The sequence below is a fragment of the Aquarana catesbeiana genome, linkage group LG06, assembly GCF_042186555.1.
Source record: "Aquarana catesbeiana isolate 2022-GZ linkage group LG06, ASM4218655v1, whole genome shotgun sequence".
Classification (NCBI taxonomy): Eukaryota; Metazoa; Chordata; class Amphibia; order Anura; family Ranidae; genus Aquarana; species Aquarana catesbeiana.
The window spans coordinates 73,291,569-73,311,889 of record NC_133329.1 but is presented as its reverse complement, the minus strand read 5'-3'; the positions used below and the strand labels follow the sequence as shown (position 1 = coordinate 73,311,889).

The following is a 20,321-nucleotide window of genomic DNA, read 5'->3' as shown; positions in this document are numbered from 1 at the left end:
GATATGCGTTCCACCCGCTACCTCCAACAGCCGCAACCTCAACGCTCGCAAAGAGCAGTGGGAGTGTGGATGCGCACGCATCCACAATGGACTGGCACCTCAGGACAATGTATATTACATGCAAGTCGCCCCCCTGAATTGACCCAGTGTACACATAATAAAAAAGATAGATAAATAAACTGGATCGAAAAGGGGGGGGGGGGGAGGGAGGGGGGGCCAAAGTGGGAAGGCTAATACTGGAAGGTGGCAGGGACGCACAGAAACCATAAAGCACAACAGACAGAGGAAACCAACCTCGTAGAAGTTGTCATTAGAAAGTCCCCAGATATGAAATAGGTGGTGCAACATGATGGAATCATTGTAGTCCATACAAAAGTATTGGACCACATAGTGGATCATGAATCTTGGAGCAAAAACCATTTCAGGGAGTGTGCATATGTATACACATACATATATATACACACACCCTCCCAGAAGGACATGCACACAAGGAAACCTGGTCTACATACATATATAAAAAAACTGAATCCACAGAACTGCACATACATGAAGTCCCGTACATACATCTGGAGGTATAGAACTAGATGCATAAAATCATAAAAAATCTCTAACAGTGTCAAAGAATTAAAAATTCAAATTAAATTAAAATTTAAAAATTATTTTAAAATTCGAAATAGAAATTGGAATAAGAATTGAATAAAAAAAAACAAAATATATATATATATATATATATATATATATATATATATATATATATATATATATATATATATATATATATATATATATATATATATATATATAATGATTCTCATTAATAAATTATATCAGTAAAAAATCATTGTCTATGAGAATGTAAACACAACACATGTGCACAAGTATGCGCACACATGTTGACCCATTGTACGTGTTCATAACTACAAAAAAAAATAAAAATATTTTTTATATAATAAGGGAATTGGGACAAAGACAAACCAGAGATCAACTGCTAGGTGATGAGGAGTCAAACCAGATCACCCCACCCAGTAGCAATCCCTGGAGTGTCCTCCAATCTAAAACCGATATCTAAAAGCCATGGTGAAAAGTAGGGCACCTAAAATAGGTGCTACAATAACATCTGGAGACTTTCTAATGCCATGTACCCGCTGAATTCTGGTAAGTAGCAAGGGATATAAAATAAACCCAATGAAAATACACATATACTGTTGCAAATACACATGAACAAATCATACATAAAAAAATGTCTACACTGAACATGCTCAAAGACTATCTATGTCCTAGCAGGAGGACCCCAGCCAAGCAGGTGGGGACCCTCCTAATCTAACTATAGGTGCTCAATGGCTTCCATGGCCATAAATGGTATATGTGGGAAAATCACCTCTATAAGGGGGGGGAGGGGGGGACATTGAATTGATCAATATTTTTAAATATCGTGAGGGACCTAGATGGATCTCCCAAGAAGGAAATAGCAGACTTGCAAAAATTGCACATGTCATAGGACACTATGCAATTAAATTTCTTCGTTCAGGCCTTTCAGGGACAAAGTCCCCAAAGTGAAAATCCAATAAGCCTCTCTGGTACACAATAACTGGTACTTTTTGCCATTGTCTAGATCATTGGGCATAGCTTCCAGGGCAAACACCCTAAGGCCATCTATAATACTGTCGTGAGCCTCTAGAAAGTGTCTTGATATAGAATATTTATCCTTTTTGGTCATGATGTTGCTTCTATGTTCGTTCATTCTGGTTCTCATTGATCTAGAGGTCCGGCCGATGTACAGAAGGCCACATGGACAAAGGAGACCATAAACCACATATGCGGTGCCGCAGTTGATAAAGTGTTTGATCTTGTGGATCTTGTTATCAACTCCTACTATATCTTTCTTTCTGTGACACATGTGGATGCAATTTCCGCAATTTCCCACATCTATAACTGCCTTTTTGGTCAAAAATTGTTGTCCAAGGGCTATTAAGTCCTCTATTTTTGATCTTTTTCACCCTGCTTGGGGCAATTAGGCTCCTCAGATCTTTGGGCCTCCTGAAAACCAGATTAGGGTGTGAAGGAAGGCTTGTCTTTAGAATTGGATCCGATTCTAGAATCCTCCCATTCTTTTTTTAAAGGGGTTCTCCCCCGAAACGCGTCAGTTCATTGCCTCATCCACCTGATGTCCGTCCCGGTTTGATGTTTGCTACTGCTCACCTGCAGCTATTGTTCATGCCTGACTTTTAAGCTTGTTTGTGAGTATCCATTTGCTGTTTTAACTTTCTTAAATAAATGCTATCAGTGGTAATGCACTAGGTCGGTGCGCCCTCCTTTCTTTCCTTTTTTTATAGTCCATGAATACCAATTATTCTGAGGAAGGCGGCAAGACGGCAGATACCACTGAAGCATTTGGTCCTACCACACATTAAAGAACTAGCTACCTGACCGCAGGAGAGATTTTTTTAGTTTTGTTATGAGTATTGTCAGTTTTTCCATATCATGTTGATACTGTTTAAATATATATGAATTGTCTTAGTTTTTAATAGGAGCTGTGTTATTTTTCAGGTTCTCAGTAAAATAAGTGCACTGTCAGTAATTGTTTCATGGTTTCTCAGTAAAAAATGCTGTGGAGGTTGGTAACACTTTGTTGTGACTGTCTAACTGCTGGGTATCTCTTACCACAACTTCCTGGATTCCCTGCATGCTTTGCAGCTTCTCCTCCATTTTTAATGTCTACATGTCCCATGGTACCTTGCTGTCTGCAAGCAGTGATCCCTGTACTGACTCCGCCTCCTGAAACTCCTCCCCCCAGTACCTCTTTAGATCAGAAGGCGGGCTCTGTGAAATGTGTGACACAGCATTGCCTACTCACAGGTCATATTGAATATGTGTCACAGAATTCAAGAAAGTCAATGTGTGGCTGATCTTTAGAAAGTTGAAAACGTCCATATACACAATCCTATACCCACAGTTCATCCAGAGAAAGGCAAAAAACCCCAATAAAGCATGATCCAATTAGCTCCAGTGGGGGAAAAAATCATTTCTGATCCCCCAACAGGCAATCAGATATTCTCTTCAGGGGGATTCAGACTAATAGGTGTAGGCTAGAAATAATTTAAATAAAATGTGGAATTGATTATATGATTTCGCATTTTGAGTATAGATATGATTTATAACAGTTGCAGGCTGCTGCTGTCAATGTGCCTCTCTGCATGGTGACAGTTGAGCTGGCAGGTTTGTATTGTAAACAAACTCATGTGATCTGTGTGATTGGCTATCATGATGATCACATTAGGAACCAATCAGAGTGGTTTCTGATTGTTTGTGTAAAATTAGCAGTGACAGTGCAGTCTCTAAACTAGTGCAAGCTCCAAGTTACAAAATGAAAGGTAGATGAAAGTTCCCTCATTGGGGATTGTAGGGGGGATTAGGTAAATGAGTCTAGCTTTAAAGCACTTGCTAACCAGCCGCCGTCATTATACTGCGGCCGATGTGTCCACCATAATGTCGCAGTCACGATAAAAATCGCAGATCGCCACCATTACTAGTAAAAAAAAAAAGTAATAATAAAAATGCCATAAATCTATCCCCTATTTTGTAGATGCTATGACTTTTCCGCAAACCAATATAGATCAATATACCAATCGATTGCTTTTTGCAATTTTTATTACTAAAATTATGTAGAAGAATACATATCGGCTTAAACTGAGGAAAAAATTAGCTTTTTTTAAAAAAAATTGGGGCTATTACAGCAAAAAAGTACAAAATATTGTGTTTTTTCAAAATTGTTGCTCTTTTTTTGTTTATAGCGCAACAAATAAAAACCACAGAGATGATCAAATACCACAAAAAGAAAGCTCTATTTGTGGGGAAAAAAAAGGACGTCAATTTTGCTTGGGTACAGCATGGCACGACTGCACAATTGTCAGTTAAAGTGACGCAGTGCTGTATCGCAAAAAATGGCCTGGTCATTGAGCAGCCAATTCTTCCGGGGCTGAAGTGGTTAAAGTGTTGCTAAACCCACAACAGTAAAATCAGTCTGTTTATGCAGCAAATCATGCTTGTTATACTCACTGTGGAACATAAGAGGTTAAGCCTCCGCATTGTGTAAAAAGGCTGTTTGATCCTGTCTTCTCTGACCCTCCCCTTTTTCCACTGTCCCCTGATAATTTCCTGATAACACAGAGCCTATGGAGTCAGACTGCACATGCTCAGTTTGGTGTGTATTGCTAGAGAGGCTTTTTTTTTTTTTTTTTTTTCTTGGGAGAGTGCATGTGATCAGCACAGGGCCAGTCAGCACTGTCCAGACAGAAAGTCAGGGGTCCTGCAGCCTTTATAGGACAGCTCAGTACAGTATGAAAACTCCTCCTACAAGCTTTACCAGAAATTGATAGAAGTCACAAGACTGCTATATACTGCTGATGAGAAAAGGTATTTAGCAGTTTATATTTACTAAAATCATTGCATTTCCATGTTCTATGTACTGTAGGAGACCAGATATAGTGACTGCAGGCTCCTGGGTTTAGTAACACTTTAAGTGAAACAAAAATAGAAAAACACATTACTTACAGACAGTAGGATTGGCCCTTGTTCTTCTGGCTCCTACATTACCTGAGATCCTTATCCTCCGGCCCCTCTACCCCTGCCCCATAATCTTCTGACACAGAGGGGTTATTAGATCTGACAGACCTGTAAGACACACTCAGCAAAAGTGCCAACTATGTCCACTCTTTTCTACCTACCTCCACCACCATGGAAGCTGTACTATAGATTCCTTTCACTGAACTGTCCCATTGCCAATGGCAAAGAACAGCAGTTCCCGAATACTAAATGTACACTAACCGATATTCCAGATATCCCTAAAGGTTTTGCCATAGCAAGGTCAATGACTGAATAATCCTAAAGCTTCTCATATGATTGCATAATTATTCACTAACACAATCCCTGTTTATTTCTATTTAGTAAATTCTGGATCTGATCATTCTTGGTACCTTTATCCAGCACAGACATCTCTCTGCTCTCCCAGTCCTCCATGGAGTCGTGTTTCCAGGACACCCTCACCACAGGGTCTGAAAGACTGAAGAAGCTCCCAGGAAGTTTATATTCACTGTTAATTGTGTGTGTTCTGTCATCATTTTGAGATATTTTGCCACGATCTGAAGTCTCCTTGTCATTCCATTTGATCTGGATATTTCTAGGGTAAAATTTTTCTATATCCAGGGAGCACAAAACCTCTTCAGAATCAGTCAAAGACAGTTTTATAGGACTGGACACTGTGGGCTTTGCTGAAAGAAAAAGAGCAAGAAATGATTCCAATCACAGTGCAATATAATCACTTTTCTAATTGTCTTCCTAAAACTTGATACATATGGGTAGTGTGACAGCAGGCAGGTAAAATCACCTGGTTGCATCCAGGATGGAAAATATGTATGCCCTATATTCAGGCTTTATGCCGACTTATACCACTAGGGGGAGTGCTGGGAGTCCTGCAGGAGAAGAGTTAATGAGCCCAGCTTAAGTAAATGGACTCATTAAGACCTATACAAAAAACCCCAGAATGCTTAGGGAGATGCTCCATCCTGGAACCAGTTCTGTGTGTTTAGACTGGGGAGTGTGGCATCTGTCCTGTGTGGTGAGTTAACGCCTGTGTGGCAAACTTCTAACAGAGAGATAGGGACTGGGGCAGCACAAGGCTGCACCCAATTGTTAGATAGGGAATCTACGTGTGTAGTAAGCGGTCAAGCTGACCAGGATTTCTTTTCATGTTTCTTTTTGTTTTGCTGTTATTTTTCAATGCATATAGTCTAAATAAACCGCAGCCTTGTTTTTGTTTCACCTACAACACTGTCTGCTGTGCCTGATTTTGTGTGGTGAACCCATCCAGGGGGTCACACACACCCGCTGCCGAGCTAACCCCCTCACAGTTGGTGGAGAAGCAGGGGCAGTTTTTTTTTTAAGGCCAGCATGGAGGAGATACTGAGACAGCTGGCTCTAGGAAATGCAAATCAGCAGCAGACAAATGAGGGTTTGCAAAAGAGTCTTGCAGCTCAACAACAGAGCCTCGCAGCTCAGCAGCAAGCTCACCAGCAGAGTATGGAAGCTCAGCAGAAAGCTCACCAGCAGAGTATGGAAGCTCAGCAGAAAGCTCGCCTGCAGAGTCTGGAAGCTCAGCAACAAGCCCAGCAGCAATCTGAGGCCCGCTTCATAGACCTGTTAAAAAAGCAAGAGCAGAGACTCCAACAACAAATGGAGACATTAATGCAGCAACGTCCGCAGACCAGTGAGGCAAGTGGTTCCACTAATACTGCATCCTTTGGTGTGAGCCATTTACTGACAAAAATGACTGGAGAGGATGATCCGTAGGTGTTTTTGACCACATTTGAAAGGACTGCTGAAAGGGAAAAGTGGCCTAAGGAGCAGTGGGCTGGACTTGTGGCCCCTCTGTTAATGGGGGAATCGCAGAAAGCCTATTATAACCTAGAGCCGGACCAAGCAAAAGACTATGTGGTGCTAAAAACTGAAATATTGGCATGGCTGGGTGTCACCCTGGCCATCCGGGCTCAGCGTGTACATAACTGGACTTTCTGGCTTGGAAAAGCCCCCAGGTCTCAAATGTATGATCTCATTCACCTGAGCAGGAAGTGGCTGCAGCCAGAGACTTTGACCGCACCAAACATTGTGGAACGTGTTGTTATGGATCGTTTCCTGAGAGCTCTTCCCACTGCCATCCAAAAGTGGGTAAGCCATGGAGACCCAGAAACTGCAGATAAGCTTGTGGATCTGGTTGAGAGGTACTTGGCTATAGAGAACCTGACTACCTCTTCCAGGGACTCACGGACTTTCAACCCTAAGACCAGACCATCCCCAGTGGCGGGAAAGATGACTCCAAGGGGTGAGGGTGGAGAGAGTGAGAGGGTGGAGTTTCAACTTAATATCTGGCGGGAGCAGCCCCAGAAGCCCAGGCTGCAAAAGGCAGCGAAAAAGATTATTTTCTACCGCTGCCGGCAAGAGGGACATATTGCAGCCAATTGCCGAGTTGTGGATGAACCTATGCAATGTGACTTTAAAAGGGACAGACGTCAGTCATTGTTTGCGACAGTTGCATGCACTGCTATTCGGGGACCTGAGAAACATTTATGTAAAATGCGTATTAATGGTAAAAATGTTGATGTGTTGCTGGATTCAGGTAGCCTGGTGACATTGATAAAAGCTGAATTAGTTACTACAGAGGTCTCTGGGAATAACAAGGTGGCTGTTATTTGTGTGCATGGGGACACCCGAGAGTATCCTTTAACTTCAGTGTTTTTTGAGACCCACAAAGGTAACCTCTCTCATCAGGTGGGGTTAGTGTCTCACTTACCACATGATGCCATTGTGGGAAGGGATTTTCCAAAGTTCTGGGAACTCTGGGATTGTCCTGAGCCCCCCACTGGTACCCCTATAGACCAGGAAGATGATGACCAGAGTTCCTTTGAGAGTGGTGAGGACTCTCCAGAATTTCCCTTGTCGGTATTGGCGGGGGAAACTCGAGAAACTGGGGAGGAGCCAACATCCTCAGATGAAAACATGCTGTCTGTGGAGTTTTCGGATCTCGAGGTTCACAGGGAAAATTTTGCCACAGAACAGTTAAAAGACCCCACCCTAAAAAAGGCACGGGAAAATGTGGTGAAAATAGATGGCGACTTAGTGAACCTAGAAAAGACTTGCACTTACCCGTACTTCACTGTGGAAAGGGACCTGCTGTATCGAGTGGCTCAAAAGGCAGAAGAAACCATTGAGCAACTTGTGGTGCCCAAACCTTACAGGAAGTTGGTGTTAGAATTGGCCCATGGGCACATTCTTGGAGGTCATCTGGGGATGGAGAAAACCAGAGAGAGAGTATTGCAGAGATTCTATTGGCCTGGGGTCATGAAGGAAACCTCCTTCCCTGTGTGTCAGAAGTCGGCACCTATGCCACATTTCCGTAACCCGCTGGTACCTCTTCCTATCATTGAGGTCCCCTTTGAGAGGATCGCAACGGATTTGGTAGGTCCGATAATGAAGTCCGCTAGGGGGCATCAGTACATTTTGGTTATATTGGACTATGCCACCCGTTATCCGGAAGCGATTCCTCTTTGAAATACCTCGGCCAAAACCATAGCCAAAGAGCTATCTCTTGTTTTTAGCCGCGTGGGTATTTGTAAGGAACTGCTTACAGACCAGGGTACACCTTTTATGTCCCGGGTTATGAAAGAACTATGCAAGTTGTTCAAAGTGACACAATTACGTACGTCTGTGTATCACCCCCAAACAGATGGGTTGGTTGAAAGATTCAACAAAACCCTAAAACAAATGTTAAAGAAGGTGGTGTATAGAGATGGAAAGAATTGGGGCTGTCTAATACCCTATTTGATGTATGCCATTAGGGAGGTACCCCAATCCTCTACGGGTTTCTCACCCTTCGAGAAACTCTATGGGAGACACCCAAGAGGACTGCTGGATATCGCCATGAAAACTTGGGAAAATGAGAGTTCTCCCCACAGGAGTGTGATTGAGCATGTCGCCCTGATGCAAGATAGAATTGCACAGGTAATGCCAATCGTAAAGAAACATTTGGCCGGTCATCCGGTCCCCGCTGCACCGGCGGAGATTTGAACCGTCTATGGCCGGCTTTTCTCAACCTGCTTCAAGCTGTTTTTGCATTACCATTGACTTGTATGGGGGAGAAGCAGGTCTGATACCAACAAAATCCAAGCGACACAAGCCCTTAGATACCCATGGACCACCTTCATATACAGAACAGTTACACATTTCTGGCTGTTTTGAGGCACCTTCTATAGTAAGAGGTCCTGTGCTCTTCTCCACTGGTTCCTTCAAATATGGATGCTCCACCCTGCAGATAAACTCTTCTCCCTCATCTGCGATGGATGGCTTAAATTTTATACATGCTTTGTATGTGAATGTGTTATCCTTCTGCTTCTGTATTGTGAGATCTGAGATATTGTACCCATCATTCTGGGACAGAGGTAATTTTTGTTCACTGTCCTTCTTCTTTAGCCATTTCGCACTCAGGACTTTGGGAAATACATTGGACACCTCACACTTCAGTGTTGCTGTATTTCCATAGAAAAGATTGGGAACTGGAATATCACATACCTCTGGCTTCCAGGGAAAGTCTGTGTGCAACAGGAAAAAAAAAAAATATATATGATTATCAATATCATTACCAGACAAACAAATTGTGGAACCAGCAGGTAAAATTGATCAGCGAATTGCTAGCACTGTAATATTGCTTCTCTCACTTCTAACTCTGTGTATATTTTAGTGGCAATCATGTGACCTTGGTTTTTAAACCTATGATAAGCATTACAAGGAACCTGGAGACAGCGTGTTTTGTTTTTTTATTATTAAAAGTTTTCAAATGTAGAAAAAGATTTACATTGTAAAAGCTCATCATATATTTAAAAAAGAAAATGTAATTATTTTGTAACAGTTTGTACATCACTTTAAAGGAGTTTGATGGTTACGGCATACACTTTCATTTTATAACATCAGCATTGGAATAATACAGACATATTAGATTACTTGAAAAATCTCCTTTCATGTTGTGACAGGGTTGCCAATCGTCATAAAATTTATGGACAGTTTGTAAAAAATGTTTACAACTGTCTGTAAATATCAAGGGCTGATAATCTGTCATACTGGGTTGACTTTTTAAATATAAACCAGGCAAATGACTTGTTATGGGTATTAAAAAAAGGAAAGAAAGGAGGGCGCACCGACCTAGTGCATTACCACTAATAGCATTTATTTAAGAAAGTTAAAACAGCAAATGGATACTCACAAACGAGCGTAAAAGTCAGGCATGAACAATAGCTGCAGGTGAGCAGTAGCAAACATCAAACAACCGGGACCAGACATCAGGTGGATGAGGCAATGGCTGACGCGTTTCGGGGGAGAACCCCTTTCTTCAGAGCCTAAGCGGGTTGTGACTGCTCACTAGTGAGGGCTCCTCTATATATGTGTGTGCGTGTAACTATGCATCCCAATCACCACCAGCACCAGCCAACAGAGGCCACACCCACTCACACAGGAATCACAGCCCCCTTTGGGTAGTGGGGCCCTCCCTAGTGTCACTCAGTCGCCATAGTGACCCAGGGTGATTTTCTACCGAATTCCCCACATATCGATGGCTATACTGTACCCAAATCAATAGTAGGATTAATGACTGACCATATCCTAGTATGTAAAAATAAAAATAAACTGCATAGGCTGACAAACGGAGGTGGTCTGACAGGAGTACTATCTGTATCACCTCTACAGTTGCCGTGTGTTGGGGGGGTGCTGTGGGGATAGCAAATACCTGTTCAGATGTCAGGGGCCTTCAGTCGCCATCTGTCGCCAGTGGAACGCACGCCGCTTCGATGTCCAGGAAGTGCGGGTGCGTTTACGCTCCACCGGCGAATACCGGCTGGCCAAAGACGTCACTTCCGCTCGCGCGTGCGCAACAGACGCGGCCTGGAAGTGCGGGTGGATATGCGTTCCGCTACCAACCTCGTAGAAGTTGTCATTAGAAAGTCCCCAGATATGAAATAGGTGGTGCAACATGATGGAATCATTGTAGTCCATACAAAAGTATTGGACCACATAGTGGATCATGAATCTTGGAGCAAAAACCATTTCAGGGAGTGTGCATATGTATACACATACATATATATACACACATACACACCCTCCCAGAAGGACATGCACACAAGGAAACCTGGTCTACATACATATATAAAAAAACTGAATCCACAGAACTGCACATACATGAAGTCCCGTACATACATCTGGAGGTATAGAACTAGATGCATAAAATCATAAAAAATCTATATCAGTGTCAAAGAATTAAAAATTCAAATTAAATTAAAATTTAAAAATTATTTTAAAATTCGAAATAGAAATTGGAATAAGAATTGAATAAAAAAAAAAACAAAATATATATTTATGGTTGGAGCCCTATGTCCGATATGTACATGGATAACACTTATAGTAAAGATAAGACTTACCAATCGGAGATAGACCTGAAAGTGTGGACTTACCATATGAAATGGACCTGAAAGTGTGCCTTGGTCTAATGGCTGGTATGCCAAAATAAGGGGGCATACCCTGGTTTAAGAAATGATTATTGTGTAAGAGAAATGAATGAAATGAATATTTGAGAAATGCTGTGAAATGGGGATGGGAGGGTGGGTATCGCGCACAGGAAACCGACAAGCACCACAGGTGAGCGGGCTGCTTAAGTACCCCCCGGGCTCCTCCCATAAATTCAGGCCACCATACTGGCCTTCCTACTTATGTTTGGAGCCCTATGTCCGATATGGACATAGATAACACTTATAGTAAAGATAAGACTTACCATCGGAAATAGACCTGAAAGTGTGGACTTACCATATGAAATGGACCTGAAAGTGTGCCTTGGTCTAATGGCCGGTATGCCAAAATAAGGGGGCAAAAACATTCAGGTAGGGTTATAATTTTATTGGTTTTCAGTTATTTATTGAGCCAATTTGGAGAATGCCTGTGCCATCTCTGTTTGTGGATTGGGGATATACCGGGCGAAGCAGGCTGACTTCCACCTGCCTAGTCTTTTGATGATGTGGTCTGGAACCCCGTGGCGGGACGCCGCGGAGGCGGCTCCGATGCGGAAAGAGTGTCCGGAATACTGACTAGGGTTAAGGTGAAGATTGCGGAGAAGTATCCTTATGTGTTCCACAAACTGAGAGGCGTTTAAGGGTTTAACTGGGAATGGTAGAAGGGGACTGCTGTCTGGTTGCTCAGGCAGAAGTGACAGGAGTCGGTTGAGTACGGCGACTGGACACCAGCTGTTGTTGGTTTTGTAGAGGTGAATGTTCACTCCTGAGCCCGTTTGCTGGGTTTTAGAGACCTCGAGGTGCAGGATGAAGTGGTCTTGGTATCGAAGCAAGTGTCGTCTGCATAGTACTTGGTCTGTGGGTTTGTTAGAGGTGAATTCGCCAGGCCGCAAGAACCCATAGTAAGCTAAATATATGGCTGCTTGTAAGACCGTGCTGCGGAGCAGACCGAATGGCGAAGTAGCCAGAATAGTTGACATGTCCCTAAAGATGGGCCCCGTAATGGGCAAGCGCTTAGTGCTGATGACTGGTTGTTGTTTCTGAATTCCCCTTAGAACGGCTCGTATAGCGTGAGATGAGAACAGTGAAGATTTCGTGGGGTCTTCAAGCGCCATGAAATGTTGAATGCCGGCTAGGTATAGCCGGATGGTATTGTAGGATAAGGCCAGCTGCGTGTGGCAGTGTGCAGTGAAGGCCAGTACCTGTTTGATATCTGTTGGTCCTTTACGGCAGGACGTGAGGAATTTATTGAAGGCCTTCCAAGCTGTCTGGTAGGCTTTAAGTGTGTTGTAAGAGAGGGAATGATTTATGAGTTGCGTGGCTCCGTGTACATGTTGAACTAGTCCAGGGTCAGTTGTGACCAGACAGGGATAGGGGCCGACATTGGATCGGCATCGGGAACCTGTTTGAAAAAGGAGGGATAATTGAAACGTGACAGTGCGTCAGCTGCTGAGTTGTATCTGCCGGGAATAAATGCACAGTGTATATTGAACTGATGCTGTAAGGACAGTTGTACCAACCTGCGCAGGAAGGACATGACTGCTAGGGACTTGGACCTGCCTCTGTTGATGATGTCTGCCGTGGCCTGGTTGTCGGTGGTGAAGACTACGGTTTGTCCTGTCCAGTGGTGGCCCCAGAGTTGTGCGGCTGCCACTATGGGATAAAGCTCAAAGAGGGCAGATGTTTGGGAAAAGCCGGGTATCAATAATATCTGTTGAGGCCAGGGTCCTGAAAACCAATGATGGCCAAAAATTGCCGCGAAACCTGTGGAGGCTGCAGCGTCCGTCACCACCTGGGGTGAATGGACCGAAACCATAGGTATAAATAGAGATATGCCATTCCAGGCGGACAAGAATTCCTCCCACATAGATAGGTCCGCTATAGCTGCGGAGTCTAAATTCAAAATCTGATCAGGGTCTTGAGTTTCTGACTGAAATCTGAGCAGACGTGATACAAATGTGCGGCCTTGTGGGATAATTCGCATGGCGAAGTTGAGCATACCCAGGAGAGACTGCAACTGTTTTTTGGTACAGCCCTTGGTGTGTGTAAACTCGTGAAGGACTGCCCTAATGCGTGTTAGTTTGTCGGGGGGGAGACTGGCTTGCATTGCGCAGGTATCCAAGCTGACCCCGAGAAAAGTGATGATGTTTGCTGGGCCATCGACTTTGTGCTCGGCGATAGGAACATTGAGGTTTCCAAAAATTACTCTGAGTTTGTCGAGATCTCCTGGGGGCTTGCTGGGCGGTTCTATCAGTAGGAAGTCATCCAGATAATGGATGACTTCATGGCATTGACCCTTATGTAATAGTATCCAAACGAGGGACTGGGCGAATGTGTCGAAGAGCCACGGGCTACTCTTCGAACCGAAGGTGAGTTTTGTAGCAAAATAATATGCTTCCTTCCATTTGATGCCATGCCAGCACCAAAGGGATGGGTGGATGGGCAGGAGCTTGAAAGCATCCGAGATGTCGGCTTTGGAGAGCCAGGCACCTGTGCCTGCTTTGATGATCGCTTGTATTGCCATGTCCACGGAGGAATATTTTAGGGAAAACTCTTCGGAGGGGATCAGGGAATTGAGACTGGGTATGTGGGAAGAATGAGGCGCAGACAGGTCGTACACCAAACGCAATTTATTTGAGAACTTGCCCTTGACAAGCCCAATAGGGCTGACTCTCCATGTGCTGAAAGGGGGGCAAGTGAAAGGGCCTATCACGTAGTCTCGATCTACCTCTGCCTGTAAGAGCTGATCTATGGCTTGTTCGTCAATGGCTGCCGAATGAAGATTGGCACATTCGTGAGTACTGTGGGGTAGTGAAATGAGGCCGGTGTGAAAGCCTGCTGTGAAGCCTTGGATAAGGTAGGTGGCCAGGGAAGGGGTGGGATGTGAAGTGAGATACAGTCCTAAACATAAGAGGTTGATGTGGCTTAGTCATGCCCTCTTGTGTTGCTTGACTTCACACAAATTCCTAGGGTGTGCTCTTTGGCATAAGGTGCAGATGTGAAGTAGACGGCACTGGCTGAAGTTGCAGGACCCATAGTTGAAGTTGTTACAGATGGCTGCCCCTCCCACGGTTCGGACTGGGCGTCCGAGTTTGTCCACCTGAGGCGTTGGTTCAGGGATCGACTGACCCTGTACTGTACCTGAGGTAGAGGGGAACTCGAAGGGCCGTCTGATCGCCGTATTGGCGCACCAGGTGGCAGTGTGGGTGGAAGACTGGCAAATCGCACACAGAGGTGAGCGTAAGCCGGCAAAGTGGCGGCAGAAGAGCTCTGTGTCCATGAGACTCCAATCTGTTGTAGTCTGGAATTGTATGAATCTGGCGGCGGCCTTGGCTGAAAAGGAACGATGATAATCGTAAAAGGCAAAACCTCCATACTTGTGGCCCAAGTCTACCACAGTATGGAGATACAAGTCCAGCTCTTCCCGCCTGCTAGGGGTGGCTGAGCACAGGACATCTCTGAGCATGCCAAAGGCCAAGGTAAACTCTGGGACTGATAGCTTGCGGTTCAACCTGGGGTCTTTGGCTTTAAGGAGCACCGATATGTCGCCCCAGGAGTAGGCCTTATTTTCTGCCAAATCATGCACTGAAATAAGGAGAGAGGCCAGGTTGACGTCCTTGCCGTCCAAAATGTCCTTCCTGATACTGGTTGGGACCAGATGGGAGGGGTAGACAATGGCGCTCGAGCCTAAGGTACCTGCAGGAAGAGGTGTCAAGGTTTGAGTTGCAGTTGGGTCGGGGACAGCCGTGGCCGGTCGGGCCTCCAGAAGTGCAACCCTGGTTTGGACGTCTGCAACTGAGGTGGATAGAGATGACACCATCGTGTGTAATTGCGAGATGGCCGATGATATGGACTGGAGGGATGCCTGTTGGGTACTGGGTCCTGCTGCTGGTGGGGGAAAGAGGAGTTTGAAGAGCTCGCCTTTCCTCGCTGTGGCGGGAAAGGGCACACCTCTGCGTCTGAGCTCTGCCGTCAGTTTGGGGATAGTCCATCCCCTGAGGGATTGCACGCTGCCGCTTTCTGAGACCGGAGAGGGTGACAGAGGGGCCGTGAAGTCTTCGCTGCCGGCCTGGGACATGGTTGCTCTGGTGAGGATCTCTCGAGCTTTATTTCCTGGTTGACTGTAACCTATTGGGGTGACATGAATTTCAAGTTTTTTCTTTTGATCCGCTGAGTCATACTTACCCGACTTATTCTCCCATTTCCTTTTTTTTTTTTTTTTTTTTTTACCTGGGGGGATATCGTCCAACCTGGTGCAGGGTGGACCTACTGAACTTTGACTGACCTGAGGAAAATGAAAAGGTGACAATTCGTGAAGGGATTGCTAACTAACTTGAAGCAACGATTTGTATGGTGCTTGCAATCTTGTGACAATGAAATGATTCGAAATGTTTGCCTTGATTATGAAATGAATGAACTCCATGACAGAGGTCCGACCTGGTCGTCATGATTTATTCGACCGTGAACCGGGCTCTGGAGCATGTATTGAAATGAGGCAACTGAAAACATTGGTGCACCCGGGACGAATCGGTGCCTGTTTGATGCATCTGGATTCGAATCGGAGTGCAGTATGAAATGAAATGAGAGAAATGATTATTTGACTGAGGCTCGAATTGGTTGTGCCGTGTATGTGACTGGCAACCAACCGAGCTCTGGTATAGGTATGAAATGCGATCGGAACCAGCGAGACATTCCGTGCCGAATCGGTGCATGTCAGATGCGACTGGTTTCGGAACGGTGATGCGTTGTGGGAGTGAAATGGTAGAAATTGCATGACAGAGATATGGATCAATCCCCCGATGTCTGCGACTAGCTATGAACCGGACTCTGGAGCATGTATCAGAAATGAGGCGGAGCCCTGGGGCACGCCGTAATGAATCGGTGCATTTCCATGCGACAGAATTCATGTCGGAACGTGATACGTGGAAATGAAATTATAACCATGACAGAGGTACGAATGACTGATACTAACGTAACTCTGGAGCATGTATAGAAATGAGGCCAATCCTGGGGCACGCCGAGACGAATCGGTGCATTTCCATGCGACTGAATTCATGTCGGAACGTGATACGTGGAAATGAAATGATAACCATGACAGAGGTACGTATGACTGATAAAACGTAACTCTGGAGCATGTATAGAAATGAGGCCAATCCTGGGGCACGCCGAGACGAATCGGTGCATTTTCATGCGACTGGATTCGTGTCGGAACGTGATACGTGGAAATGAAATGATAACCAAGACAGAGGTACAAATGACTGACAATAACGTAACTCTGGAGCATGTATAGAAATGAGGCCAATCCTGGGACACGCCGAGACGAATCGGTGCATTTCCATGCGACTGGATTCATGTCGGAACGTGAATACGTGGAAATGAAATGATAACCATGACAGAGGTACAAATAACTGAAAATAACGTAACTCTGGAGCATGTATAGAAATGAGGCCGTAATAACTGGGGCACACCGGAACGAATCGGCGCACCTTTTGGTGCGACTGGATTCGAATCGGAGCGCGGTAAGTGACTGAAATGAGAAATGATTTGAAATGTCAGAAATGAGTTTAGAAATGTTTCAGAAATGAGAAATGGTTGGTATCGAACTGACTTGATAAATTGCAAATTGCGACTCGCTATGGCTGTCTACCGACGCATATATATATATATATTTTTTTTTTTTTTTTTTTCGTTTTTGAATACCGACATGCTAGAAATGAAGCAACGTCTGCGTCGCGGTGCTGTCGAAATGGTAACATATCGAAAGTACGAGCGATATACATTGCAGTTTGTGAAATGCGAGTGAAACGAAAATTTGAAATCACGGTTTAGTGACATGATATGAAAACGAAAAGTCCGACGGGACCTTACCTGCGACAGCCAAGCCAGACGCGTGGTACAAACTACGAACGAAAAACGCGGACTTCGAAAGTTTTGAGTACGGAATATCGAATACGGGAACTTGCGAGGCAAGAACTTGCGGACGCTGGTATATCGAATAGTCGGCCTAGTGACGTATATCGCGCACAGGAAACCGACAAGCACCACAGGTGAGCGGGCTGCTTAAGTACCCCCCGGGCTCCTCCCATAAATTCAGGCCACCATACTGGCCTTCCTACATATAAGAGAACATAATGTGGTTTTGCTTTTCACACACAGCCAGAAAAGCCTGACGAAGAGCAACTTGCGCTCGGAACTGTACAGTGGCTTGCTTATATTTTGAAATATGTTATGGAATAACTTTCAGTAAAAGGACACTTTTTGCATCAAGCATCGTTCTACGTATTTTTTCTATATATATATATATATATATATATATATATATATATATATATATATATATAATGATTCTCATTAATAAATTATATCAGTAAAAAATCATTGTCTATGGGAATGTAAACACAACACATGTGCACAAGTATGCGCACACATGTTGACCCATTGTACGTGTTCATAACTACAAAAAAAAATAAAAATATTTTTTATATAATAAGGGAATTGGGACAAAGACAAACCAGAGATCAACTGCTAGGTGATGAGGAGTCAAACCAGATCACCCCACCCAGTAGCAATCCCTGGAGTGTCCTCCAATCTAAAACCGATATCTAAAAGCCATGGTGAAAAGTAGGGCACCTAAAATAGGTGCTACAATAACATCTGGAGACTTTCTAATGCCATGTACCCGCTGAATTCTGGTAAGTAGCAAGGGATATAAAATAAACCCAATGAAAATACACATATACTGTTGCAAATACACATGAACAAATCATACATAAAAAAATGTCTACACTGAACATGCTCAAAGACTATCTATGTCCTAGCAGGAGGACCCCAGCCAAGCAGGTGGGGACCCTCCTAATCTAACTATAGGTGCTCAATGGCTTCCATGGCCATAAATGGTATATGTGGGAAAATCACCTCTATAAGGGGGGGGAGGGGGGGACATTGAATTGATCAATATTTTTAAATATCGTGAGGGACCTAGATGGATCTCCCAAGAAGGAAATAGCAGATTGCAAAAATTGCACATGTCATAGGACACTATGCAATTAAATTTCTTCGTTCAGGCCTTTCGGGGACAAAGTCCCCAAAGTGAAAATCCAATAAGCCTCTCTGGTACACAATAACTGGTCCTTTTTGCCATTGTCTAGATCATTGGGCATAGCTTCCAGGGCAAACACCCTAAGGCCATCTATAATACTGTCGTGAGCCTCTAGAAAGTGTCTTGATATAGAATATTTATCCTTTTTGGTCATGATGTTGCTTCTATGTTCGTTCATTCTGGTTCTCATTGATCTAGAGGTCCGGCCGATGTACAGAAGGCCACATGGACAAAGGAGACCATAAACCACATATGCGGTGCCGCAGTTGATAAAGTGTTTGATCTTGTGGATCTTGTTATCAACTCCTACTATATCTTTCTTTCTGTGACACATGTGGATGCAATTTCCGCAATTTCCCACATCTATAACTGCCTTTTTGGTCAAAAATTGTTGTCCAAGGGCTATTAAGTCCTCTATTTTTGATCTTTTTCACCCTGCTTGGGGCAATTAGGCTCCTCAGATCTTTGGGCCTCCTGAAAACCAGATTAGGGTGTGAAGGAAGGCTTGTCTTTAGAATTGGATCCGATTCTAGAATCCTCCAATTCTTTTTTTAAAGGGGTTCTCCCCCGAAACGCGTCAGTCCATTGCCTCATCCACCTGATGTCCGTCCCGGTTTGATGTTTGCTACTGCTCACCTGCAGCTATTGTTCATGCCTGACTTTTAAGCTTGTTTGTGAGTATCCATTTGCTGTTTTAACTTTCTTAAATAAATGCTATCAGTGGTAATGCACTAGGTCGGTGAGCCCTCCTTTCTTTCCTTTTTTTATAGTCCATGAATACCCATTATTCTGAGGAAGGCGGCAAGACGGCAGATACCACTGAAGCATTTGGTCCTACCACACATTAAAGAACTAGCTACCTGAGTGCAGGAGAGATTTTTTTAGTTTTGTTATGGGTATTGTCAGTTTTTCCATATCATGTTGATACTGTTTAAATATATATGAATTGTCTTAGTTTTTAATAGGAGCTGTGTTATTTTTCAGGTTCTCAGTAAAATAAGTGCACTGTCAGTAATTGTTTCATGGTTTCTCAGTAAAAAATGCTGTGGAGGTTGGTAACACTTTGTTGTGACTGTCTATCTGCTGGGTATCTCTTACCACAACTTCCTGGATTCCCTGCATGCTTTGCAGCTTCTCCTCCATTTTTAATGTCTACATGTCCCATGGTACCTTGCTGTCTGCAAGCAGTGATCCCTGTACTGACTCCGCCTCCTGAAACTCCTCCCCCCAGTACCTCTTTAGATCAGAAGGCGGGCTCTGTGAAATGTGTGACACAGCATTGCCTACTCACAGGTCATATTGATAATGTGTCACAGAATTCAAGAATGTCAATGTGTGGCTGATCTTTAGAAAGTTGAAAACGTCCATATACACAATCCTATACCCACAGTTCATCCAGAGAAAGGCAAAAAACCCCAATAAAGCATGATCCAATTAGCTCCAGTGGGGGAAAAAATCATTCCTGATCCCCCAACAGGCAATCAGATATTCTCTTCAGGGGGATTCAGACTAATAGGTGTAGGCTAGAAATAATTTAAATAAAATGTGGAATTGATTATATGATTTCGCATTTTGAGTATAGATATGATTTATAACAGTTGCAGGCTGCTGCTGTCAATGTGCCTCTCTGCATGGTGACAGTTGAGCTGGCAGGCTTGTATTGTAAACAAACTCATGTGATCTGTGTGACTGGCTATCATGATGATCACTTTAGGAACCAATCAGAGTGGTTTCTGATTGTTTGTGTAAAATTAGCAGTGACAGTGCAGTCTCTAAACTAGTGCAAGCTCCAAGTTACAAAATGAAAGGTAGATGAAAGTTCCCTCATTGGGGATTGTAGGGGGGATTAGGTAAATGAGTCTAGCTTTAAAGCACTTGCTAACCAGCCGCCGTCATTATACTGCGGCCGATGTGTCCACCATAATGTCGCAGTCACGATAAAAATCGCAAATCGCCACCATTACTAGTAAAAAAAAAAAGTAATAATAAAAATGCCATAAATCTATCCCCTATTTTGTAGATGCTATGACTTTTCCGCAAACCAATATAGATCAATATACCAATCGATTGCTTTTTGCAATTTTTATTACTAAAATTATGTAGAAGAATACATATCGGCTTAAACT

The 20,321-nt window shown here is 43.8% G+C and overlaps 1 protein-coding gene across 1 annotated transcript in view; it reads right to left on the bottom strand.

The window, feature by feature from the left end:
• The window catches only part of LOC141147990 (uncharacterized), a 31,470-nt gene that overhangs the window by 6,017 nt on the left and 5,132 nt on the right, over positions 1-20,321 (bottom strand). Inside the window, exons 3-4 of the mRNA XM_073635146.1 lie at positions 8,793-9,137; positions 4,974-5,267 (exon numbers count right to left, since the gene is read on the bottom strand). Of these exons, the coding sequence (XP_073491247.1) occupies positions 4,974-5,267; positions 8,793-9,137 (639 nt within the window). The remainder of the gene's footprint in view (positions 1-4,973; positions 5,268-8,792; positions 9,138-20,321) is intronic.